Below are 26560 nucleotides of genomic sequence, written 5' to 3' on the forward strand. Positions count from 1 at the left end.
AGAACTGATGTACAAAGACAAGCATCTAAGCATTGAGAAGCTAAACGTGAACAATCACAAATCAGAGTAATTAAGAGGATGTGAAGCTTGTTTGCAGAGCAAGCAAAAGCTGAACTCGGCCGTTTATGCAGAACGGCTAGAATGAGAAGTCTTCAATCGGCTATTAATGTTGGGGTTATAACAGAAACCACTGAGCAATAATCACAACTCAAGAGATACACATTCTCAGTTTCCCGAGCATAGCAGGAGAAGGCAATGTCAACAGTCTGAGCTCATAATAATGATGATTGCGTTGTTCATAATTTCATAATGTCCACATTTCCAGTCTTTATTCTTCAATAATTTTCTTTGGCTGTTAGAGTTAGATCACCGACTTCTGTCTTTAGCAATCATCTTATTTATTGCCTGGTCATACCAACCAAGACTTGTCTGTATGCTTCACCAACACCCCCACATCGAAAACGATTTATTGTTCCCTAATCTCCCAATCATCATTCTTCCATGTTATGAAAACTACCAAACATATGAACATACATGTATAAGTTAAACTCCAACTCTCCAAGAAAGACTCGGTGTAAACAAACACTCACTTTATGTACTTACAGAATTGATTACATGTAGTAGTGTAGTACATATACAAGGTTCTCAACTTTGCTGCTGCCCTCAAATAATAATCAAATCCAGACCATAAGATGAAACGATGCAAAGACCAGAAGAAAGAATGAAAAGGGGATTAGTTATCCCCCAAACTTCTCTTTCCCACCAGCAAAATTTTAATAAATGACAAAAAGGAGTGCCTGTACTAATTGCCTACCACATCTCTCTAATAAACTAGTGCTATCCATCACCTGGCACTGGAATCTTTGATCATACCAGCTTTGCAAACCAGGCCTTTCCTCTCTCACACCATAAAAGACTTACTTGACAGAGTGGCTTCACCTCATTACCTCCCTACACAAAGAGACACTCATCATCTTCCTTTTACCTTCTGAAAGGTGTTTGATGGGTGCAACCCACAAAAATTTGGGTTTACTTAGACACAAAAAGTAGAAGTGAAAATTGGCAGATTTGAACTTGCTGTAGTCTACCATGTTCCACCAGACAGACTACTGCCATGAGCTTCCCTGCCCATCCAGGAAATTCCCATTTAGAAGTGTTGAAACTGCTGAATTCCATTTATGACTTGTATATCAAGTATCTATATTTGCAATGTTTCAGACCCGAATCGAGCAATCTGCATATACAAAGCAAACAATATTACAAAAATATGTTATGCAGTTCTAATCTAGTTGTAGTAAGAACTTTCACATTTTGGACCTAGAGGCTTGTAAGTTTACCTGTCAATGAAGTTGTCAAAGAATACCCTCTCCCGAATTCCTTAATCGGGTTTCCACGCTTCTCAGATCACGAAGATGTTGCAAAATCTCTTTTAGAAGATCTAGGCCCTTGTCACCTTTCCTTAAGGAGCTAATGCAATGCTTTAGAAACTCTCTATCTGCTTCAAGCGCTTGTAGTCTCTCGTAGACATGATCAACCTCCTCTTCAATAGCAAATTTCTTGTGCTCTTGTGATGCAACAGAATCATAACCTTCTGCATCTCCATTCAACTCCTCGTCTTCATCTTCAGCTTCATTGAAAAGTGGAAGAAGTCTCTTTGCCTTAATTGATCCCATGATTTTCCTATCTTGATGATGTGTTCCATTCGTTTCTTTGGTATGGCCGTTTGCAATGCCATTATCTTCACTGCTAACATCAACATTCTCGTGGTAGCCATTTCCATTCTCTGAAAAGAAATGATCGATTGGTTTTATATCCTCGCAATGTTCTTCTTCCTCTTCATCATTCAAGGTCAAAAGCTTCTCTTCCAATTCCTTGAGTTGGTCTAGAATAGATAACTTCTCTTCCTCAAAGCTAGCCAAAGATTCTTCTAAATATAGAACTGCATCCCTTGGCGTGTTTTGATTGCTACTTTCCTCTTGTCCAGAGAAGTTATCTTCTTCCTTCACTTCATGATTCAAATCTATCGATAGTCCATCACTATCCTCAGCATTGCTACAAGGACCGGATGAAGTCCTACTCCTTGTATAGCCCTCTTTCATTCTCCTCAAAGTCATCATTTTCTCTTTGGCCTCATAATCTTGCACCTTCTTTCGACATATTTCCAGCTCCTTTTCAAGTTCTTGCTTTTCCTTTTCCCTCTTTACCATGAGCTCGTTTAAGAGCTGCATTGCTTCCTGGTCATACTCAGACTGCTCATCCATCATTCTTTGGTACTGCAAAGCTTCCATCTGCATTGCTGCCTTTTCTTCTTGTAGCCTATTTATCATTGCCATTGTCTGGTTGGCTGCTATTGCAGAAGCACTCCTCTCTTCTTCAAGTTCTGCATATACTCTATTTAAAGCTTTGCGTTCTGCTCTCAATACCGATTTCAGCTTCTCCATAGTCAGGACCCCATCACCACATTCAATATCGCTCACCACACTTCCATCCATTGACGCTTCTGTTCCTGATTCCCTTCTCTCGGTAAGTAGCATTCTGTTATACAACTGATGGAAATGGTCTGTAGAAGTTGGTGTATCAGGAAGAACCTTCTCTTCCTCAATCTCATTAAGTTCTGAACCTAATGAGAAATGACTATTTCGTGCTTCCTCACTTGTTTCAAGTGATAGGGTCTTGAATTCTAGAAAACCTTCATTTTCTTGCTTAGAACCTATATAATACAGAACAATGCAAAAGAACATTAGCAGATACAATTAGGATTAAAACATTGAAATATGTACGAGTTATATGGTTCAGGCGTACCATAATTATCATAGATATTAGCATTGGGAGAAGTCGGAGAACTTGTAGAAGGATCTTCTTGCACATTGGGATAGGAATTCAGAAGTTCCCCAGCTGATTGAATGTCCTCATTGAATATATCATGATCAGGAATATCTGTCCCTATTGAGACCTCTGCATCAATCTCATCGTTCAGCATATGGATATCATCATCCTCATTTGTTGCTGCATAGTGCATACATTGGCCAAAAGTAAGATTATTTCAGTAACTTCAAGAAACATTAGTACGTACAAACTCAACATTGAATGCAATTTAGTGTTGGACAGGAGCACAACGTTACTATAAGTAAATGAAATTAGACCTGTGTACCTTGATGAACATCCGAACCGATTTCTCTTCCTACTATATCAGCATTTGATTGACTATCATCCTCATGACAGGAGGCTGGTGTTGCTTCAGTACTAGTAGCATCTTCATTTTTTTCAATTCCCTTAACTTCTTCTCCATTCTCAACACAATCGTTTGAGTCAGTAACTGAAACTTTGATCTCCTCTTTACTCTCATGGGATGAGTCTAGAACTGAAACTTTGCTCTCCTCTTTACTCTCATGGGATGAAAGTAACTCCACAATCTCATCCGAACTGTGCCAGCACTCAACAACTGGTTTGGCTTGTGTCTCGAAATGCATGTCGAAATCCAGAATAACATCTTGAGTATCACTATTTCCTTGGCCTTCCTCCACTTTATAGTTCTGGTGACTTTGCCTCTCAATGCTGGCAGGAGAATCAACCAATTCAACCGGCACCAACCGGCAATCTTCTTGATCAATGTAGAACTCCAGATGCTGATGAGGACTTCCACAAGACTTGTTCTCATCACAACTGCCCTGAACTCGATCTCGAACATCATCATCATCATCCATGGAGACATTCATATTAGCATTAGCCCCAGTTTCAGTTTCCTTGCAGACATAGTCACAAACAGAACAGCAAGCTGAGTTGATTGTCTCCTCTACATCATAATCTCTCTGTCCACAGCATCCATCAACATCCGAAACCGAATTCTCTCCCTTATTTCCTTCAACAACAACAACAACACCCTCATCATGTCCGTTGTGATCCGATCCACTTTGTTCCGACTGATCACCTTCCTCAGTGTGAGCATCAACCCCTACATCAGAATTCAAAATCGGTTTTTGAGAGTAATCCAAAACACCCCAAGAAGGCTTGAGCAGAATACAAGGAGGGTACACCTTGCTGCTCAAGCTCACACCGCAGCAAGAACACTCCAAATTCACTTCTTTATCAATAATCTCCTTATCACCATCGCCGCCTTGAACCATCCCAAGTTGCTTCATCCAAGGAAAGAAAGCATACTTGTCAGACCATTCTTGGCAGCCCTGCTGCGATGAGCAATTCTCACACATGTCTTGAGACTCGGCCAGTTTCTGGTGATTGGAGCAGAACCCGAGTTTGGATATTTCATTGGCGTGTTCTTCGCAGACGAGATCTCTGTAAGACTTGCGGCTCTGGTTTCCAGGCTCGAAGATGTGCTCGAGCCTAGAACACCAGAGGCAGGGTCGTTTGAGGCCAAAGTAGTCGGCGAACTTGACGATCAGATAAGAGAAGAGGGAGTTGAGGAGGAGGAGGAGGATCAGAACCCATTCGAGGATTGCGTAGATGAGAATCAGGGTGAGTTTGTTGGTATTTCTGTGTAACATGGTGGCAAACTTGTTGGCAGCCATTGATGGACTACTGTAGTGGGTAACTCTGTGGTTGGTATATACAAAAATTAGAGAGAAAGGGTTGCAGATGAAGGAAAGAAAATAAAGAGGGAATCAGAGAGAGAAAGGATATGGAACTGGCATCCAGAGAAGACTTAAAACAGAGAAGAGAAGAAGACAATGAGATTTGAGTCAAAGAATGTTTCTGAAGAAGAATCGTATGTGATAGTTTCTTCTGTTCTTTTTCTTTCTTTTTTTACAGAAGAAGGTGACAATTGGCATTTTACTAGAAGTCTAGAGAATACGATGTGTATCACTAGATTGCTGAGGAAATGAGTCATGGTTTTATTTAATTTTCTAAATACTTACACAATGATCAGAATTATTTTATGAGTTGAATTCATAATATGTAAGATACAAATACTTTTATTTAAACCATCAGATGATTCAGATCAAGTGATATTAGACAATAGGAGCCGTAATTTGTACATCATGACAAGCTCAAAGCCTCAAACTATTCATTTTTCAGTCGAATTCAAGATTTTTCGTTCTCTTATTTATAAATGATACATTACAAACTCAAAATACATAAATTATTCATTTCTAAATCGAATTTAAGACCTCCCGTTTTATAAATGACAGATATGAAAAATGATTTTGGGTTGCTAAATTATGGGGAGTATTTGATGAAGTCCTTGAATTGTTTGATAATTGGAGTATCAATTTGCAGTAAAAGGAGGAGAAGATTAGGATTTTTCCAAGTAACCAGAGACTGGATCTTGATTCTTTGACAGCTCTAGTAGGCTAATTTAAAATATTTGGATCAAGTAAAGAAAATGGGGGGTGGCCCATGAGGCACAGACCATTGAGTTGGTGGACCACTCTCAAAGTAAGCTTTTTCTCTATGAAAATTCCTCCTCTCCATTTGTTTTTTCCTTTTTGTATAATTGAAGATTTCAAGCTTTTTTTTTTCATTTCTTTTTTTCCAAAATTTAGAAAACTTGACTACTTGCCTTGCAAGATGATACTTTCATTTTTGTGGTTTGTCAACTCTAATCAGTGAAAGAGAAATTAGAGTGTTGTTGAAATTTTAAGATAGTATATTTTTATTTAATTTTAGAAAAATGTAGAATTTTAATTATTATTTTCAATGGTGGCAGCGCCTTATGCATGAACAGATTGAAAAGAAAAGGGTTGGGGCCATGGCCATACCTTGTTATGCCCCTTGCTTTAGTTGTGGTGGTAATTAACAATTATTCTTTTAATTTGTGGCATCCCTAGTCCCTAACTAACACTAACTCACTTAGCAATAGGAGCAAAATCTCTACTTCAAAAACAGTGTTAATATCCCCTTTTCATATATTGATCAATGAGCACATCTTGTGCAATAAATTGATGTTGTTATATTTCACATAAGATGCCCCTTAAACTCTTTTGTTATCAACCTGAACTTTTATTCAACTTATAAACAATTTCAAAAACAGCTTGAATGATACAAATATCAAACCAAACCAAATTTCGGATTGAGAATCCAAACCAACAGGTTGACAAACTCCGACCTTAGAAAAAGTAATAAAAAAAGTACATGTAACAATATAAAATAGAAAAAATTTCACTATTGGTACCCAAATTATTGTGGTAACGTTAATGTAGTACCCAAACTATGAGTTGTATCAATGTAGTACCCAAACTTGTAATTCGCTATCAACGAATGGTCTGAGCCTAATTTTCGTTACGCCTCTGTTATCTCGGTCACGTGTCATGCACGTGACCACAAATAAAATTCAACAGCGGTACCCAAACTATTGTGGCAAGGTCAATGTAGTAACCAAACTCTGAGTTGTACCAATGTAGTACCCAAACTCGTTTTTCGCTATCAATGAGGGGTCTGAGGCCAATTTACGTCACGGTTTCGTCTTATGGGTCAAAATAAAAATGGTATTTACCTAAATAACTCTATGTGGTTCTAAGTCTCTGAACAAGAATCTCCTACAGTAAATATCTAGAATTAAAAAACAACTTACAAATTGGGCAAAACACCAACTTATTCTCATTATGCTCCGGACACCTCACCGCCACAATGTGGCATCGAGGAGCTCCACCTCCTTTCATCCCCACCGCCTCCTCCTTCACCACCAACACCATCTTCGAGCTCCTCCACCTCTCCTCGGAACCCCTGATCCATCGACACGTCACTATCGCAGATCTTCACTATGAGATTATCAACCGTCGACCGCACCATTTTACATGCCTCGAATGTCGTAGGTGGAGGAGGTGAGGGAGACGACATTGTGGCTCAAGGCGGAGCTGGCCAGCTGGGAGAAGTCATCATTGTGTTGAAGAGTTTGGAAGAAACACAACTCGTAGTGTTGCTTTGCCTTGAAATCTAAGCTCATAACAGTGTGGACATAGTGAGAGTGAATGAAAATGAGAATAAATGGATAAAAGACAAGAAGTTATGACATGTGACCTAGAAGATGGAGTTGTGATAGAAATTAGCTTCAGACCCCTCGTTGATAGAGAAAAACGAGTTTGAGTACTACATTGGTACAACTCAAAGTTGAGATACTATATTGATCTTGCCACAAGAGTTTTGGTACCGATGTTGAGTACTTTTTTTGTGGTCACGTGACCGAGATAACGAAGCCGTAACGGAAATTAGGCTCAGACCATTCGTTGATAGCGAATTACAAGTTTGGTACTACATTGGTACAACTCAGAGTTTGTGTACTACATTGACCTTACTACAATAGTTTGAGTACCGAATGCGAATTTTTTTCTAGAAAATATATCAAAGCCAAACGTTAACTGTGGATAGAATAGATTGACCATATCGCTTGAACTTCTAATACCCATGACTAGCTCAAACTCCTCCGTACCAAAAACACCGGAAACGAACTCCGAAATAACACCCACAAAGGGCGAGACGGAGCCCACGAAGACGCCCCTCAAACTTGTGGACCGAAACTCTGGAAGTCATTTGCTTATTCTGAATACAAAATATAAGGCCAAAATAAGTTTATTGGAATAGCTCTGAAGGCAAGAATTTGTCTCAAAAGTTGATTACAAGTGACCCTTTTCCTTTACTACCTCGACATTTGGTTGTCCACCACCTTAAGATTCTTATGTATTTGCTTACTTAATTTTCCCATCTTATATAATCTAGAATACAGCCTTTGATTATAGTATATCATGTTATTCATGTATCATAAAACATAGTTGAAATAACCAACCAAGGTGATCTAAAACCAGAATCATGCGCCTGCAGATCGATAGCCGACTTAAATGAAATCTGATATTATTTCAATTTTGGCGACTAATAATGTGATTAGGTTGAATCCATATCCTTCAATATATACATAAGGGACCCCTAAGCATCATCTGCATAACTTGCGTGGTTACAAAGGTATCATATATCTAATTGACATCAGTATATATATTTTGCTTAATCTTTCAGTAATCATACAGAGGAATAATATTGGCCCCTATATGGTAACCATATCCCCTTGCTAGAATATTTACCGCTCCAATGGCAAAGAATCTAATCGCATGTTATCAAAGAAACCAGTCAACATTACTACTAGTCATCAAACCTAATGAAAGAACAATGAAGGACCATCAAGCAAGTATCTCACAGCTCAAAACACAGAGCTTAATGAATTTGATTAGTGCAATAACATGAAAGTAATGATGAGTAGCTCCAATTAAGCATATCAAACTTCAAAGATAGGAAAGAAGCCCACCACATACTCTTTAGTTTTTGCCAACTAAAGGCATGTACTATAAGAATGTTCACCAGTTTTAGGCTTTTAAGCTTTTGCTAATTGTTAATTAGCCAACTTGGGATCCCAAGCCATGATTAAGATCACATTTGCTAATTGTTAAACAGCTGGCCGTGACACAAATCATGGGATACCAATATACTATTCCAAGTCCTTCTGAATAATAATCCAAGAATAGGAAAAATCAAAAGCCAAAGATAAAAGAAGAGGGGAATAGAAGAATCAACATAAATATTTGTAGTGTTTGTGATGATCATGATGGCGATTTGAGTGTGTTTGGAAATGTGGGACACTGTGTCTTTCTTTCTTCCTCTCCTCCTTTAACTTTCTGCTCCTCAATCCCTTTCATTTTCTTTGGCTTTTGATAACTTCTGTACACACGCTCAGATCGCCAACACAGTAATAATAATGCAGGTTGAATAATCGAAATCAAACCCCTGTATATGTGAGGCTACCTCATTCAGTTCTCGCCAAAGATAAAATTTCAGAGCTTTGAACTAGCTAGCCTTCAAATATACTTTATGTCTTTATGTATGGATGATATTTATATAAGCATGCATGTATATTGTTGCCTTGTTGGGAAAATTATAAGTGCACGCTCCTCTTTCTTCTTTCATGCGCATGAACTAAGAAGCCACTCCTGCCTGCCCAAACTATCACTATCTCTGACTACTTGAAGCTGAAATAGAATGGCAACATGTTTTTCATGGTATATAATCAGAGTTTGTTTCAAACTAATTTGTTGATTAAGTGCAGCCACCTAATAAACACAAATCAATTTGGACTAATACAAGTTCATATTCAATAATGGTGCTTTAGATTTTAGAATCATGATTTTCATAGTCAACATAAGTTAACGTACCGACCATGAATGTGCTGCTAAATCTGGAAAAAAGAAATATAGAGGGTTCATATCCAACTTACCAAAACCAAAGCCTAAAAAAACAAGAAGAATTGAGTCCCCATGGGCCACTGCGATGTGTTGTTCTTCACTTCTTCCTTGATCTCTAGTTTTCAATGGCGGCTTTATTCTCCAGGAGCCCACTGGCCCCTTGCACAAGCAACAATTGACCTAAGATTCAAGACCTGAATTAATTGTTCGGCCTGCAGGGTCACAATTGATGATTATATCTTATATTTCAAGGAAAACGCATTCACGCCATTCTTAAAATTTTGCCAAAGAAAATTTGCATATATGAAATGGGGGTCTAGAGCTTGTGTCATGACTATCATCGTATGGGACTATGGGTGGTGGCTTGAAATGGAAATTGGGTGCATTAGCCAAAATGCCAAATTGGCCACAAATAAGTTGAGAGCCGAAACCTAACAAATAATGATGAAAGAGAAGCAAGCGAGACAAGAGAGAACAGATAGAAAACTACCATTGGACACCATTAGAGAACAGACTGCAGAGAAAGGCGACTACCATCCCACCTCTGGCGGACATGAACTTGTTTTATAGGGTTGAAGACACTAGCCAGTTCAGAGAGTTCACTACCTTTTCGATGCCCTTCTTTCACGTTTTAGTTCGATAATTCATCACATAATTTTACTTTCAGAAATGTCTTTATTTCTGATATACTGCAAAACTGTATAATGTATCTCTCTATTATGAATCTATGATGCTTCTGTAAACTTGTAACCTCCACAATTATACACTGGCGAGCGAATCTACTGCAACTTTGTTAGGACCTTAGTCTGCATGGATGTGATGTGTAGCGGCAGAGTGACAGAGCAAGATAGACAGTTTCAATTACATCAAATTTTATAAACTGTGAAAAACTAATTATTACATCTACTGTCTACTCGCCCAATTTTACATTAAATATATGTTCATCCCCTTACTCCATGTCTCCATCCGTCTCAACATCAAACACCCAACACCAAAACCCATTTTGCTATACTCACCACAATACATCAAAACCAACTTCACGCGTGGATTGACATCTTTTGCAATGCTTTGTGTCATCAAAGTAGTCCTGTGCTTCCAAAGGGGTTACTGGTCTGCGGTTGATGAACATAATTTACAGGAAATGTCCCAAACCCAGTAGTATCACCAAAAGGATTTGACGCTGAACCCATCATCATATTCTGCTGTGGCGGCTGATAGGTGGGTTGGAATGGACCAAAGGGGTTGGACTGTTGCTGAGCCATTGCCGCCATTTGTACTGCAGGAGGGGCAGCAACATGGTTTGACAAAGCAAACGGATCATGTACCTCAAAAGGATTTGGGGCAGGTTGTCCGTAAACAGGTTGCTGAGAAGCCCGGTAATGTCCTTCATCATATAAGCTGTTTAGGGTAAGAGAGTCCAAGCCACCCGCCTGACACATATTCAAAACATGCAATTAATTATACAAGGATATAAGGATGATCCCAATTACACTGATACACAAAAGAACCACAGCTGCCATTTAAGTTGTTTGTGGTTCACTGGTTCACAGTAAAACAAGTACACCATTCATGTTCCAAATTAGTAACCACATCAGAGACTTGTAACAAATTAATGATGCCTATAACATGCTAAATGCCCAAGGCCAAATAAATTTAACTAACAATGGCATAGACTAGGAATTAAGGAAAAATCAAATATTCTAATAAGCATAAGATGAACCTACAAATTGCCTATCATTGGCTGATGAAATGTCGGCACTTGGAGTTGTGACCAGGGCAAGTTCCCAACCACTAGGATCAAAATCTTTTGATTGCACATTGAATGTTGGAGCTGCATTTAAAGTTTCAGTGGGAGAGATTACAAAGCCACATAAATCAGACATCAAATTGCATTTCTGGAGTGAAGACAAACTAAACAAATAAGACACCAAAATGCTTACCAGTTTCAGATGGAACTATGGCTAGAGCCAAAGCATTGCTTTGCTCAATGGCAGATGCATCACCTGCTGTGAAATCCATTCCCTGAACCCACAAAGGAGATTACAAAATAGATATAGAATGAATAGGAAACCTTAAGAACGAAACTTAATAGTAACGGCATCTACCAGTAAATCTCCAGTAGCCAGGTTACTCTGAGGAGCAGGAGGAGGAGGTGGTGGAGGAGGATTTGCAGACTCAACATCAGAAGCTAGAAAGTCTGAAGGTAACTGCTCAGGTTCATCACTAGATAAGTTTGTGTCCTCAGGTACAGACTCCTCTGGTCTATACGTCAAAAGAAGCTGTTCACAATAGCCAACTATTAGTTTTATATTTCATCTCGAAGACCGGATGTTAAATATCATATCCTTTTGTTACATCAATATGCAAAACACTTGGGAGCTTCTACGTAACAAATCAATCACCACTAGCATTTTTTTTTGGGGAAATAAAGCGAAAATAGATGAATGTACAATAGTTTTCTCAACAAGTTTTTCTGTGTTGGCAAAGAAACAAAGAAAATAGTATGTACTAACCAATGGCTCAGTGGGAACACTAACAGCCCGCGGTGCCTCTCTGATGTACTCTTCCATTGTTGTAAGGAAGGACTGTGGAGGCTGATATAGATGAGAAAAGTACTTAGAATACAAAGGGAAATGCAAAAAATAGGGATTATATACAAAACAGGGTTTCCATGTAAGACCTCTCTCAAGACAGGAAACTGAAAATTCCTAGCAAGTTCCAACCCTTTGCATATTTCATAAAAATCAGAGAGACCAGCAGCCTGCAACAAAGATCAAACATTGTTTAATAGAGCAGTAAAAACCTACACTTGACCTTTAATCATCAACAGCTGATGTTAAAGCAAACCAAGTTCCTACTATGCACATCAGCTGTAAAACTAAACTAATCAACCTATAGACAAAATCAAAATGAATGTGTATCATATAACCTGCTGGCCAGCTCGTTTATAAACATCCAGGGCTTTAACTGCTTCATGTCTTGGCATCTCAAAAAACTGCAACAAGAAACAAATTTCAAAATTCCAGACACCAAAAAACCATGTTCAATTGGTGTATGCTTATATAACATAACCAATCTACCTTATCAACAAGATTTATGATTCCATCATTAACAGCACAATATATTTTAAAGCTCTCTTTCAGTACCTGAAAATGCAGATTCAACAGTCAGATATAAAATCAAACATATTTAATTGTCTAGTTTCGATGATTACTGGTTTCAGTACTTTATACCCTATTAATAACAAAAATAATAAATTCCATATGTAAGACTATAATTTTCATATCTACGACCACATAAAAAAAGATAATACACAGTGATTGTAAAACATACCAGCGCCAGTGCATACTGTATAACATAATTCATGACAGCTGCTCCTTCTGGCTGCAAATTCAGAATGCATAATCAATATTTTTGCACAAAAACTCTCTACATATATATACACATGATACAGTTGGGTGAAGTAGACAAAGACAAGTTCCAGATATACTACCCGGCAACCAATGAGACGATACAACAGCTGCTGTAAAGCAGGCAAGTGGTCCAATAGTTCTTCGCTATCCAAATCTCGAGTTCTACTGTATCCCTTTGAGAATAAAAGAATGGCAATAAGCAAACAAAAAGCATGAAGCTGTGATCTTCGGCAATGAGAATCACAAACGTTTCATTTACTTTAGCATTCCTGCAACATCAATCAACTAAACGTCCTGTTTGAGGCCCCACTATTGTCAACATATTAGTGAGATTTAGGTTACCTATCGAGCAGCCTTAAAAGAAATCATAAACTAGGGTTCCTCATCAATAAAAATGCAGCTATAATCTTTTTCCCTTGTCCTAAAAGAAGGTACCATAGTTCATATAGTAGGTAATTAAGTACCTTCTCCTGCGCCTGGGCAGGTCTTGGAAGGCGCTCAGCTTCAATGTCATACTTCAGGACCCTAAAGCATTCAAGTCGTTCTTCCAAAAACAATGCATAAGTACGCACCCACGCAGAGCAATCCCAGGCTACAAAATGAGGGGGGATAAAAGAAACACATAAATTTGGAAGTCCAAAATCAAAGTGATCATTTCAACTACATGAACCAACAGCTTAGTAGTGACAGACAAAATATAAGGACAGAAAATATAGGGATTGAAACTCACCAATGGGACTTGAGTCGTCCTTGAAGTTAGAAAGCTGGAGAATGCGTCCTCTCTGCGAGAAATTTACGAGCTCTTCTCTAAAAGTAGGATCACCCTCCCTCAAAGTCCTATGGATGACGATCAGTGTTTTTAAAGCCACCTGTCGATGCCGAGCACGGAAATCAAACAAAAGTTACGTTATAAAATGCATCATAACGACAGAACTAACTAGCCACACACAACATTATAAGTTCAAAAAATGCAGAACTAACGCGACGATAACTGAAGTAACCAACTTTACAGTGCGCATTTCTAAAAATGAGATCCACACACACACAAGAATAAAGCATGCTAATCAAAATCAAGCCGAAAACAATAACCGAAATCGAAACGCATCACATTGCAATGGAACAAGGAGCAAGCCGGCGCATACCGTCCAATTGTGAGTCTTGCTCAACCGTCTGGAAAGAGCATGAATGCAGTAAGCAACATCGGCCCGGGGCCGAATCGCCGACGTGGCAAACAGAATTTCTGCACACAAAAAGTTCAATCACAAATTCACAAAAAAGAGAAGTCGAAAATCGAACGGATCTGATTCAAAAGAGAAGAAGAAGCCTGTACTTCTGAGGTGTCGCTCTTTGGGAGGGCACTCGACGTGGTTCGTGGCCTTGACTATCGCAACATCCAAATCCTAATTTTAACACAAATCCAAATTTAGATACACAAAAAAGTTCAACTCTGTTTTTCAATTTCAATTCAATTCAAGGAGAGAGAGAGAGAGAGAGAGAAGTAAGAGAGTGAGATTTCTTACGGCGTAATCGCTGTTGACGTGGGCGAGACCGACTTTGGTGGAGTCCTTGAGGGCGCCGTAGGCTTTTCTCCACGTCTGAAGCGTCCCCATTCTTTTCTCGCTTTCTCTCTCTCTCTAGATCGGCGGCGCTTTCTCTCTCTAGAATATCAGAAGAAGGAGGAGGGTGAGTTGGCTCTCAGGCCCTTGTTTCTCGCAGAGGAGAAAAGAAAGGAGAGGAGAGGAAAGGAAGACGAAGAAGGAATCAAAGAGAGAGAGCAGAGAAGAAGAAGAGAGGAATTTAGGATTGTCTGGCAGTGAAACGACGTCGTTAGTTGGTGGAGTGAGTACTGTTTTGGTCGTTGGATTATTTTAAGGGAGTGGCTGGCCAGTTTGGCTTTTCGGCGGGGGCCCCGCTGCTTCGGTGTGGTGTCATGATGTCATTATTGACGTGGTCAATTTGTGGTCCGACATTTACCACCTTACAAAGTTAAGCATATATTAAAGTACAATTTGACATATAATACAGCACACTTATCTAATGAACTTATCCAATGAGGTAATGTAACACTTGATTTTAAATGTGAGTATACCATGCTTTCCTAGCAGACTAGGGAAAACTAGAACAATTTCGGGAGAATGAGTGTCTGAAATTGATCTACTCGAATTCAAATTATCAATCAAATTTTTAGCTCTTTGAGTGTGAACATTATGTTAAATTTACTTAAAAAGACAATGTTATTTGATGATATTCGTCAATATAAGTTAATAATCACCACAAAAAATACGATAAAATCTCATAATGATGGAAAAATAAGACATTAAAAGTGTGTTGGAGTTGCTCTTAAGCGCAAAACTGTTGAAAAAAGTCTGGTGAATTTTGTTTCTGAGATGGAAGTCGGTGCCCTGAGAAGCAAGTATTCTAGAACAACAAGCATAGCTGGTCGGGGGGAAAAAAGAATAAGAAAGACTAACAGCACGTGCATCTTGCTCTCCCAGCAGAGTTGCCAGAGGGTTCGAGCTCTGCCAGGAAGACCAGGGTGATAGATTCTCTTTAACATTTTTCAATAACTGATTATACATCATTGCTTCATTGGTTCTATAAAGATTAAACATCTAGAAGACTAGAACTGTTGAACAGCTAGCAAATTTTCCAGAAGCTAAAACATTTGACCATGCAAATATTCAGGTAGTCCGCCCACCAACAAATTGATTTGAATAATCTAAGTGGATCAATCCTTGAACTAAAGTCAAAGAAGCACTATACCAGCATCAAAGATTATAGACAATGTTGGCCATATGTTCCTAGTTTTCTAGGATCAAATTGGAACCGAATAGCAGTTCATACCAATCCGATGAGCCGATGAAAATGTTTAGAGTTTAGAGTTTAGAGTTTAAAACACAATGTAAGACTGTGGATCAACCTCGACGTATCATTAGTTCCCACAAAATAGGTCATACACTTCTGCACAGCTGCTCTCCTGCTAATCTACAAAGGTAGCTAGAGCATTTGAATTGAAATGCACTTAGACAGAAAACTAGGTTTACATAATAAGGTCATTAAGAAGTGGGATGTTTAGCTTGATGGCTCCAGCGGCAACTAGGAGCGAGAAAGCCCAGATTGGTAGTGTCCACAAGAACATAAATTTCAGAATCTTTTTACCTGCAAATCCATCAAGTAGAATAGTCATTAGTGTCACCTTCATCTTTCACTTTTACCAAAAACCATAACCATTTTCACAGAGAGCTAGAAGCTGAAGAAAAAGAAGAGGGATTACCGTTTGAACGGAACCCTCTTTCGGTTTGATTAGTTACCCACTCTCCTGTCTCCCGGAGCTGCTTCTCCACTGGCCCTTCTAACTTGTTGAAGTTCATCATCAACATGTCGAACTTCGCGTCATTTCCTTCTTCTACATCTCTTTAAAAAACCAACACATTTCACAGTATCATTAGTCATCAGTAATCACACAATGCAATAGAAAAAAAAAATGAAATCGCAACAGGGTGACACTGGGAAGCTTACGAGTTGTCAGTATCACGAAACCTTCCAGCACCAATGGCACTTTCGAGTTCAATGACAGAAGGCTGCTTTGGCTTGCGGCGTTGCAAGTTCTGTTGCTGCTGCTTCTTTCCCGGCAACGGTGGAGTTGTTCTGCTGCGCATTGGAAGTTTGGAGGTCTTATTATTGGCAGGGAGAGATGGCGGTGATGAAGAGCCATTGATGTTGTTAGGAAGAGAAGCACGAGCAAGGTTTTTGGTTAGGGAAAGACGAGAGGATAAGCTAGACATTGTGAATGGTGGTGGAGCTTCTCAACTGTCTATTCTCTCTGGAATTATTTAGCACAGCTTTGTTGGTTTGCATAGATCATTAAATATCTTGAGGATGTTAAAAATAAAACAGATTAAACAGTAAAAACTAGGATGAAATTGTTTCATAGAAACTCTACTAATTTCTTGATCTCAAGCATATACTTGTGCCTGAAATTGAGTGAAATCTCTTTAAAATGGAATGACAACTTTGGCGCTAACCAAAAAGATGACAACGAATTTTGTCTTCCAATCAAGGGTAGTATTCATTAAAAATTATGAACCTATGGAGTGAAACTATATCACTGTTAAGTATACACTCTTTAAGTTAGGCACTGCCTTCTAATGTAGGTAGAGTTCTCAGTAAATGAAGTGCCCGCCTCCACTGTGGTCTTTCTGATAGGACTATTCTCCGTAAAACGGGTACAGTTCCAGCCGATAGAATTGCCGAATGGTTCTCACTGTCCATGCTAAGATTATATAATATAGCCAAACATGCTTCAACAGCCCTCTCGCTCCCTTCTTCAATCAGTTTTACTAAAGGAAATATTCCTCCCTCTGCAGCAACAGCTCGAGTGGAATCAACCACACCTCCAGAGATTATTCTGTTGAGTTCTATAACAGCAGCTTCTTTTGATTGTGGGGAGAAAGAGGTTTTGAGTTGCTCCATGAGTCGGGGAATGGTCTCGTGCAGAGTTACTTCCATATTGATTGGGTCATCGACATTTGGTCTCGGACCAGAAAGAGAACCAAGTTTCACCAAACAACCAGCAACCCAATCTTTGTTACGAAGGGGAATATCAGACTTGAGGATATTGCGGAGCAATTTGGTGAAATGGGCAGAGTCTATTTTTCGACAGAACTTCTCAGAGTCTAGCAGTTTTGTCAATAACCGGGAGGCTGCTGATATAACAATACCGGCTTCTTCAACTTCCAGGACATGTTTCCCTGGCTGCTGAAACTCAACTTCAGATTCCATATCTGCAGAGTACCACACACAAACACAACATATCAAACTAAATACTACTTAGTACCATACAATAAATTAGTGTAGCTCAATCTTCTGTGGCAAAACAAAATATTATTTTCCACTTTATATTGAAGCATTGAATTAAATTTGTGAGCACAGTTGTGCACTAGCTGAACAAGCAAAACAAAGTGATTACGAAACCCATTTAGTTCCAAGTAAAATCAAATAAAACTAAATACACCAAAACAAATAGATTATATACAATTTACTGTACAAGAAAATATTCCCATACCTTCAAGGACCTTTTGCTGCAAAACAACATCCAAACCAGATTCTATATCCACGGAAGTGATGATATCCATGCTTGGGTCAATAACTGTACAGAACTCAAGGATGGAAGCAGCTTTTCTTTGTAATCCTGGGCTAGGGGTCTTTAATATCTTGAGAAGGCGAGTGACAACCCCAGAATCTAGCACAACATCCCTGATTGTTATAGATGAAAATTAGCAATCTAGCATTAATTGATTGTTCGTCACAAGAGATCGAATGCTGACCATTTTTTTCCTAATAGCATGAGCAAAAAGAACTTATTCCTCATCATAATTAAAAGTTTAAATAAAATGAAATTTCTGAATAGTGCATGATATCTGAGAGACCATGCATGATTGTGTCTGCACAACTTGATTACTTTGTCATTTTTCTTAAATAGGTCCAGGAAAGCAGCACTCAATTTTCTCAAAAGAAGGAGAAAAGCAGCACTCAAACAAAAGCAGCACTCAAACCACGTTGAAACGGCATAGAATTTTCTCATGTGAAATTAAGAAGACATTCTGCTCAATATCATCTTCCTTGGTTTAATATGGACAAGTACACGAAGGTACAAAAACATAGCTCCCACTTTAAGAACATATAAGTTGAAGGAAGTCCTGCAACAAAATGGAACAAAAAAGCAAACACAAAAGATGGGAGATGAAACCTGAGATTTGTTTTGGAAATTGATGTACGAGTAACATCTCCATTTATTTTATCTGAACCATGCAAACCTCTTGCAGCATCCAAAACATTCTCCAATCCATTTACTGGTCCATCATAAAACTGGAATGAATCAACATACTCAGTAAGCCATTTAGTCAACATGATAACTAAACGGTTTCAAAATTGTTATTAAGAGATGATTAACCAACCTTTGACTTCATTTCTTTATTAGGATCTAAGATCCGTCCAAGAATATCCAAGGCCTGCATTGCAACAATTATCATGTCATCAACTTAAACTAGAGCCATTTCCAAGGAAGAATTGATGATGTAACGAAAATAACATAATGACCTTCTCCATCAATATTTCAGGTATCTCTGGGTTCTTTAAGATATTAAACAAATGATCTAAAGCACCTTCAGCTTCAATTATCTGGCAAACAACATTGCTGCATCAAACAAAACAAGATCATATTAATATCAACTATTTGTGCATAAAAGGATAAAAGAGATCTTCAGTCTATAGCATATGTGCAAAATAAGGATCCAGTAGAGTTTTCCAATTTGCAAACCAAGAAAAAGAAGAAAAATGTAAATGTCAAACAGGAATTCATGTGCACATATGCCTGAAGAAGTTTCAGTTTTTTGACTGCCTGTACCAGGAACTGTTGAAATGACATGAAATTTAATAACATAAACAGTCGTACATGAACCAACAATATTGGCATATAACTAAAAATTGCATAGATGAATGAATGACTACCTGACAGACAACCTCTCTAAAGCTTGAGTTGCAGCTAGTCTGGTAGCATCATTCTTACTGTCCAGAAGCTGAACTAAGAGCTTAACTGCCCCAGCTTCCTTGAATGCTATCCGCATATGTTCATTTATAGATGCATCAGCAACTGACTCTGCAGCTCTCACTATTGCTGACTCATCTTCAAGTCCAAGAATCAGAACCAATCTAGCCACCCCGTCCACCCATGGCAAAAGTGTGAGTTGTTGAGCCGTCATGATTTTAGACTGTTTCTTTTCATCATCCAGTTCAATGGCCCCGATACGAGCAAGAAACTGTTGCTGCGTCCGCCCGACTATTGCATTCATCTTTGCTTCCTCTATTTCTGCATTCTTATCATCAACATGTAATCCGAGGAGTAACTCAGAGGCACCGAACCTAGAAGGAATTCTAGAAGTCTGCTCAATCTGTGTACCATCTGGCAAACTAGGCCATGAATAAAGACCTGGTCTGAATGACTTATAAGCAGCTGCGCCAATTATGGGTACCGGAACAAGACCTTCCTCTAGAATAGTAATTCTATGATATCTATCCTTACATAATTCCAACAAAGCATTCCTTGCTTCCTTTTTAATTACTTTAGATCCTTCAATGTCAGTTCTTAATAGCTTTGTCTGCATTAGTACCAAAGTCGGTCTCAATATCAACATCAAACATAAAAAACTAGAGCATTACATACTTAATTTCTTAACTTTGTACAAGTAGCGATACGTATAAAAATATCCCAACTCAACTATTACATATGAAATAAGAGAAAGTCTCACCAATTGTGGTATAACACCAGCTTCAACCATTATGCCGTGATTAAATTCACTCAACGCCAGATTTGCCAAAACCCCTCCGGCCGCTTCCTGCACCTTGATGTCCTCAACATCCAAGGACTTAACCAGTAATGGCAATATATCACTGTTAGCAATCTTCATCCTAAACTTCTCATCTACACTCAAGTTCCACAAAGTACATATAGCCTGCTCCTTCACCTGCACAGAAATCCTACATCAACATATATGCAATAACAAAATTCCACATGTGACATTGTGACATATACACATCATCCTTGTACCTCAGAAGTAGTCGAAGCTCGAGTGAGCAGCCCAGTAATCTCCTCAATGGCACCACTGTCTGCTACCAAATCGCGATACAAATTAACTAGAACAATTGATCTCAAAAGACCAGCAGCAGCTTCACAAGTGGAGCTGGAGTCTGATCTTAGTAAGTTCAGAGTCAAATGTATGCAATCAGGAAACTGCATAATGGCATCAATACACTTCTTCCCACCAAGTGAATATTTCCACAGCGCCACTACTGCTTGCTCTCTATCAAGAGCGTCATGGTCCAGCCCAAGCATCCGTACAAACAGCCCTACATAGCCATCACTAACATTGCTAGACGAACCACCACTCGTCTCTCTTTCTTCCATACCCTGAAATTATGTAGGTAACTTAATCATTAAATAATTGCAGTGGGGCAATATGAAGGTAATGAGAAATTAAATTACCGCGGGTGCGTCGTCACTGGTGGCTCTGGTGAGGAATGTGCGGTGGGGGCGTGATTTGGGCTTGAGGGTTTGGAGATGGGTTCGAGGGAAGGAGTGACGTGGCCGTCTTCTTCTGGGTTTTGTGGTGATGATGGGGAGGAGGGTTGCGTTGGAGGCTGGAGAAGGTTGGAGAAGGAGGGGAGGGAGCTTCAGTGTAAATGGTGCTTGGAGTGTTGGGGCCCACATGGTGAGACCTTGGAATTGGAATTTGCAGAGGGCTTTGTTTTCTCAGTTGTGGCTCGTTTCAGTGATGAAGATGACGATGGTTCTGGGTTTTGCTACTTCGACAGTATCGTGGAAAATGAAGGGTTCTATTTATCTTGTTTATCTTTTACCGCGGTACTTTTTAGTTTTTTACTGTTTGAATAGCTAAGGAAATACATGCATTTTGTGCCATGAAATGAGTTTCATAAAGATAAGAAGAAAGAGAGGGCACATACAACAGAGCTTCTCTAAAATGAGCTCCTCAATCACCTCCCAGATTCCACAGGCTTTGCCTTCTCTTCTTCACCGGAGTCGGCGAACAGCTTCTCCGGCGGTCACTCTCAGTCTCGGTCGGTCGCATCATGGCGAACCTCGAAAGGTATTATAATTTCTTCCTTCATCTTTTTTTTTTTTTAATTTCGGATTGTGTACGATATTTCAGTCCATTTCCATTTCAGACATCCCCAAGAATTATTCAAAATCACCTCAAGAAAGTTGGTTCAGCAATTCAAATAGGAGCAGCTTTGGCCACTGTAAGTATGTGTTTCTTATTCAAATTGTATCTACTCTGTTCCATATTTTCATGATAAAGTGGTATGAACTAGATTGAGCTGCCTGCATTTGCTGTGACTGGTATGAACTTTGAGGAAGATTTGACGTGGACTTTGATACAATCCGGAATCGTAGGCACCTGGTATTTCCTAATCATGCCGGTAAGTTAATGTCAAATTGTCAATGCTTTCTCCATCATGTACTTGTATAATTCAGTAAGACACATTTCTATGGTTGCAGCCGATCATCATGAACTGGCTTCGGATAAGATGGTATAAGCGAAATCTGCTCGAGATGTATCTTCAGTTCATGTTCGTCTTCCTCTTCTTTCCTGGGTGAGTGGCTCTGTTGTAACCTAAATCTGTCCATTCTTCCAATGGTTTTGATCTTGAATTGTATAAACAATGGAGCTCATTCTGATAATGATGCGCAGTGTACTTCTTTGGGCGCCATTTCTCAACTTCAGGAAGTTCCCGAGGGATCCAAACATGAAGTATCCTTGGTCCAAGCCAGAAGATCCCGATCTCATTAAGGCCGGATTCTTAAAGTACCCTTATGCGGAACCTGAAGAGTATTCATAAAATTTGAACAAACATCTCTTATAATGTAAGATACAAGACATCATGTATGTATATGCCTAAACTTTGGTCACAATATAACAAGACTAGTCTCAAATCCATAATGCAATGATTCAAAAGATCAGCTTGTATCATCAAAATTCATTTTGGATTGAAACACTAATAAGAGAATACACGTGTATCCATCCCTTTTTCTCATACACATTCTAGTACCGTAAATATTAATATTAGATGTGAATAACTTAAAAAGGGATCTAATAAACATGAAAAGTTATAAGAAAGAAGGGGAAAAGCCCAAACGGCACAAACCAAATTAAACCTTCAACCAAGTATTGGCCTTCAACTAATTCTAGTTCCGTGTCCCACTGGGACAAAAGTATAAAGAAAACTTCTATCAGTTCTATGTTTCGCCACCTTATTCTGAAGTAAATTAGACCGCTTTCCTCCTCATGCTCGATATTGTAAGAAAAACAAGTTGATGCTTTGCACCACCAGCTGCTAGTTGCTTCACTCACTTAGCTAAAAGGAATGGGTTTTCAGAGCTGAAAAATACTGTTAACTTGTTCCAATCCAAAGACTCCATGTTTGGGGACACCACAGCTGTACCAACAGCCAGAGCCAGGACAATAAATACCACACTTTTCTTGCACCCACTGCCGCGTGATAGCTTTCCCAGTAACGTCTTACAATACTTGTCTGAATCCTTGACGAGCTGCTCTTGCTCAGCAGATTCTGCCTCACCCTCCAATGCCTTCTCATTCTACAAACAAGTGTTGTATACAAAGAGCTTAGCACAACTAAAATTCATACATATATAAGTCAAAATCAATTACAAGTTTCATAAGGTGACAAATTCCATAACAGCATCTGAGATGACACAGAAGAATCATACATGATTGTCGCACAACTAGGCAAAAGAAAAATATGTGTACAAACTCAAAACAAAGAGACAGGGCTACCTTGTGCCTAAAACTTTTGAGGGTTTCCCTCATTGGATCAAGAGGAGAGAACTTTGCAGCATGCTCTTTCCACTGATCAGAAAGCTTTTTAAGTACAGCGACACTTGCTCTTAGGTTTCCTTCATATACCTTGTCCTGGTAACATTTCACGGACAGCAAAGCAAGAAGATTATTAACTATACATATATTAACCTTTTAACTCAAATTCAATAAAAAGAATGGAAAAGTATTGGATGAATGCAATATGAGAAGTAGATAGCTCACCCACTGCCTGAAACATTCAGCATTTTGGGTCAAACACCATATGAAAATTCCAGCTGCTTCATTGGATAGCTCAGGTGTACCTGTGGAGGCAAGCAGTATATTAGACCCCATAAAGACCATCACACTAATTCTTAGAGAGAGACTACAATGCAAAAAAAAGTTGGATCTCGTCTGCATACTTGCTTCTCCGGCAGTTTTAACAGCAAAATTCAATATTTGCAGTGAAACTTGTTTCATCGCTTTGCTTCCTTGTGACCCGGCAAGAGCCACTTCCTTTAGAGTAGGATATACAGCCTCAAACCTTTCAGTAGCCTGTCCAGAACATCATACTGAAGTTAAATAAGAGGTAAATAAATCTCTCCTTATAAATAATTCCTACAAAGTGAGTTCCTCTCTTCAGTGTTACCTTCACTCTAGCTGAAGGTGCAGGAAAGGTGACTCCCATAAGTATCTCCAAGGCAGAAGGTGGCACCAAACGCTCCCCCTTCCTCACAGCACCATTTACTAAAATGGTACGAGCCTTTGGCATAGACAGAAGTCTGCAATCAAATAAACAACTTTAGAGTTTAGGAAATGCAAGATTTACAAAATAATATTGAGAATGAGAATTTGAGATTAGTTTGGTACCTCTCAACCAGCTGCAGGACAAGATCACGGGACTGTGGATTACTACCTTTGCCACAAACAAGAGGCAATACATTGCGTGCCCACGCATACAACCCCACAGCCAGGTCTCCTTGACTAGCCTATTCATGATATTTTGAGATGTAGCGTGAGATGTATGGTAACAGGAGCAGGCTTATGAAAATATTTTAAACATGAACAAAGATCTATTAAACTTGTGAAGTTGTTTAATCACACCTACCTGAGCTATCATCCATACAATTACTGGAAGATTATCATGTCCTTGATACTTTGAATTTTCCCTCAATGTCGGCAATATACTGATCAAAACATCAGGTTTTCTTCGCAATACCATGGCTACAACAGTAAATACTGCAACCTGGTTTTTCACAACACATCATTTAGCATCAGAGTTGACTGGGCACTCAAAATGATAAAATTATTAAACATTTAGCATAAAGGTGAGACCATGACATCACTGACATGTTCACCAGAACATTTATAAAATTTACAGATGTTGAACTGAAGATTAGTTCGCAAAAGAAAATGCATCAATGGAGCTGAAATGGGGAATTAAACAGTTGACCAACAACTGAGTACCAAAGAACACCAGCATCAATCTTGACATAGAAAGCATGAAGCCAATCATTGGATCTCCACATACCAATTGGACAAGGGATGGCATGCGAAGGAGTATTTTAAATAAAGGAGATAAGTTTATAGATTCTTGTCCAACCAGATTATGTAACAGCATAATTGAAGCAAAAAGACACATGCAGAATCTTGATGTAAAACAGATTGTGAAACTTAAAATAGTTTATGTTTGTACAGCTGTGTGTAATCTTTATCATATTATTATTTTAGAAGCTTAAAGACAAAGAAAATAGGATATAATAGTTACCTGAGATTTGGATGATGCTTGCTGCACACCCTTCTTGGCACCCTTTCCACCGACTCTCTGGCTTGCTAGGTCTGCAAGAATGCTGTCTAGAGATGTTAAAATAAGGGTTTCAAGGGACTGAATGGAACGCTGGCTGATCCAGTCAATTGATGTCTTGTAAACATCCTCAGATATGTGGGAAATGGGTATCTGTCAGAAGAAAATACAAAGGGATTAGGATACAAGGTGCTTGCATACCAACATATAAAACAAAAAAGTTATCAAGCTCCTGACACATACACATTCTAAAAGGAGATACTCAAGCAAATGTTAAATAAGCACTATAACATGACAAGACAGTGAACTCTAGTGACAACTGGTGGAATTAATGAACTCAAGTTACTTTGTGGACACAAAGGTCCCAAAGATCAGGTCTACCTAAACCAGATAATGCATAAGTCAAATTGCTTTCTAGTAAGAATAATCATGCTGCACTTCACAGGGCCACAAACTGACCCAAACATCCTATCAACTAGTCTCCCCTCAAGAAATAAACTCACATAGCGATTATAATCACAGAGTTGAAAAACGCATAAAAGATAAGACTGCACTTGGAAGAAACTAATTAATGCGAAGAAAAAGGAGCAAAAAACAGATACTTCGTGATTATTTAGCCTAAAACAATATAGATCTCCACGTTAAACTAGAACAACCAGAGGGATCTAACACCATTAAAGAACGATACTGTCCCTATACGGAACAGAGCATCTGTATATATTACAGAAGTATAGAACTAGAAACAATGTGAATCAGTACACAGTACATTGGTTCACAACAACATCAAATCTAGCCTAAAAACAAACCTTTTAATTACTACCTCAGCAGACTAACAAAATCATCAGCCCAGAAGGCCAGAACTAAATCAGATTGTGGATACGAAACAAAAAGCATAATTCTCCATAGAAATTTTGAAAACTCACATCAGCAATCTTCGCAACAGTTGACTCCTTGAACATCTTGATCCATGGAAACTGTGAAGAAGTCACTGCAGAAAATGCCCGGGCGAAAAAGTCGGCAAACTTAAACACCTGTACACCCTCCTCGAATTGCTACACCAAATAGTCATATTGATTCAATTTTAAATTTCAAATCTAAATCCAATAAGATCAAACTGCATCAGAAACAAATGGCCAGATCAGAACCAGCACAACTCACCGGAAATTCCACCATCTCCGCCGCTAGATCGTTCGCGTCGATCTTCGCCGCCGCCTCGGCGACGGTGACCTTAGGCTTCTTCGGTTTCTTCGGCTTCGACTTCTTCTCCTCCTCGGCCTTGGCCTCCTGCGGCGCGGCGGCCTCGTCATCGCTGTCGTCGCCGTACTCGTCGTCGGACCGGTGCTTCGATCTCGCCGGAACGACGCCGATTGCACCGGCATTGGCGGCGGCGGCCGCCTTCAGAGCTTCCTGGCGCCTCCGAACTCGCTCCTCGGCGTCCTTCTCGACGCCGCGGAAAACACTCTCGCCGCCGGAGATCGCGGCGCCGGGGATGAGGCGGTTGTGGTTGTTGACGGAATCCGCCGCCTTGTTCTTCCTCTGGCGCTTCTGATAGGTCACCTTCTGCCACCCGTGGTCGTTATTGTTGTTACTGTGGGAATTGTACTCTGCGCCGAAATCGTGGTGGTCACCATTGGCGACCGATTCGAGAGCTGAAGCGTGATTCTCCTCCATGATTTTTTTGCTGTGAATTTTTGGAGGGGAGAGAAAATTGAGAGAAAGAAAACGAAGCTGGGGGAGAAGAATTAGAAAGATAATTGAACTTTTAAACTA

At 39.3% G+C, this 26560-nt stretch overlaps 6 protein-coding genes across 7 annotated transcripts; 1 reads left to right on the plus strand and 5 right to left on the minus strand.

The window, feature by feature from the left end:
* Nucleotides 1-521: 521 nt before the first annotated feature.
* Nucleotides 522-4704, minus strand: LOC126791288 (myosin-binding protein 3-like). 2 transcript variants are annotated; one of them, XR_007671808.1, is made up of 5 exons: nucleotides 3152-4704; nucleotides 2803-3006; nucleotides 1338-2710; nucleotides 1089-1234; nucleotides 522-951 (listed from the first exon to the last, which is right to left on the minus strand). XR_007671808.1 is itself a non-coding variant. In XM_050517720.1 (4 exons), exons 1-3 carry the CDS (start codon nucleotides 4524-4526, stop codon nucleotides 1353-1355), a joined length of 2937 nt encoding a protein of 978 aa, XP_050373677.1. In that variant the 5' UTR covers nucleotides 4527-4704; the 3' UTR covers nucleotides 522-1234; nucleotides 1338-1352. The 2 variants fall into 2 exon arrangements, 1 of the variants encoding a protein (XP_050373677.1); XM_050517720.1 differs by having other exon boundaries at nucleotides 522-1234.
* Nucleotides 4705-9959: 5255 nt separating this feature from the next.
* Nucleotides 9960-14361, minus strand: LOC126792967 (putative clathrin assembly protein At2g01600). Its single transcript, XM_050519498.1, has 15 exons — nucleotides 14113-14361; nucleotides 13923-13992; nucleotides 13735-13832; nucleotides 13323-13461; nucleotides 13057-13184; nucleotides 12673-12765; nucleotides 12513-12563; nucleotides 12260-12325; nucleotides 12109-12174; nucleotides 11860-11940; nucleotides 11693-11773; nucleotides 11285-11458; nucleotides 11120-11201; nucleotides 10904-11010; nucleotides 9960-10609 (listed from the first exon to the last, which is right to left on the minus strand). The coding sequence occupies exons 1-15, from the start codon at nucleotides 14200-14202 to the stop codon at nucleotides 10256-10258; spliced, it is 1680 nt and encodes a 559-aa protein (XP_050375455.1). The 5' UTR covers nucleotides 14203-14361; the 3' UTR covers nucleotides 9960-10255.
* Nucleotides 14362-15576: 1215 nt separating this feature from the next.
* LOC126791883 (probable NAD(P)H dehydrogenase subunit CRR3, chloroplastic) lies at nucleotides 15577-16377 on the minus strand. The gene is made up of 3 exons (XM_050518381.1): nucleotides 16112-16377; nucleotides 15867-16006; nucleotides 15577-15751 (listed from the first exon to the last, which is right to left on the minus strand). The coding sequence occupies exons 1-3, from the start codon at nucleotides 16375-16377 to the stop codon at nucleotides 15633-15635; spliced, it is 525 nt and encodes a 174-aa protein (XP_050374338.1). The 3' UTR covers nucleotides 15577-15632.
* Nucleotides 16378-16560: 183 nt separating this feature from the next.
* On the minus strand, nucleotides 16561-20936 carry LOC126790682 (uncharacterized). Its single transcript, XM_050517013.1, has 9 exons — nucleotides 20634-20936; nucleotides 20199-20558; nucleotides 19900-20115; nucleotides 19103-19749; nucleotides 18692-18788; nucleotides 18550-18603; nucleotides 18342-18460; nucleotides 17658-17848; nucleotides 16561-17376 (listed from the first exon to the last, which is right to left on the minus strand). The coding sequence occupies exons 1-9, from the start codon at nucleotides 20856-20858 to the stop codon at nucleotides 16724-16726; spliced, it is 2562 nt and encodes an 853-aa protein (XP_050372970.1). The 5' UTR covers nucleotides 20859-20936; the 3' UTR covers nucleotides 16561-16723.
* Nucleotides 20937-21103: 167 nt separating this feature from the next.
* On the plus strand, nucleotides 21104-22139 carry LOC126790116 (NAD(P)H-quinone oxidoreductase subunit L, chloroplastic). Its single transcript, XM_050516254.1, has 5 exons — nucleotides 21104-21255; nucleotides 21335-21409; nucleotides 21482-21589; nucleotides 21669-21763; nucleotides 21862-22139. The coding sequence occupies exons 1-5, from the start codon at nucleotides 21130-21132 to the stop codon at nucleotides 22007-22009; spliced, it is 552 nt and encodes a 183-aa protein (XP_050372211.1). The 5' UTR covers nucleotides 21104-21129; the 3' UTR covers nucleotides 22010-22139.
* Nucleotides 22140-22246: 107 nt separating this feature from the next.
* LOC126790115 (uncharacterized) lies at nucleotides 22247-26539 on the minus strand. Its single transcript, XM_050516253.1, has 10 exons — nucleotides 25949-26539; nucleotides 25714-25842; nucleotides 24755-24943; nucleotides 24095-24232; nucleotides 23857-23975; nucleotides 23636-23768; nucleotides 23409-23541; nucleotides 23230-23309; nucleotides 22966-23100; nucleotides 22247-22766 (listed from the first exon to the last, which is right to left on the minus strand). The coding sequence occupies exons 1-10, from the start codon at nucleotides 26459-26461 to the stop codon at nucleotides 22518-22520; spliced, it is 1818 nt and encodes a 605-aa protein (XP_050372210.1). The 5' UTR covers nucleotides 26462-26539; the 3' UTR covers nucleotides 22247-22517.
* Between the last annotated feature and the right edge of the window lie 21 nt (nucleotides 26540-26560).

Source organism: Argentina anserina, chromosome 4 (assembly GCF_933775445.1).
Source record: "Argentina anserina chromosome 4, drPotAnse1.1, whole genome shotgun sequence".
In the NCBI taxonomy this organism is placed as follows: domain Eukaryota; kingdom Viridiplantae; phylum Streptophyta; class Magnoliopsida; order Rosales; family Rosaceae; genus Argentina; species Argentina anserina.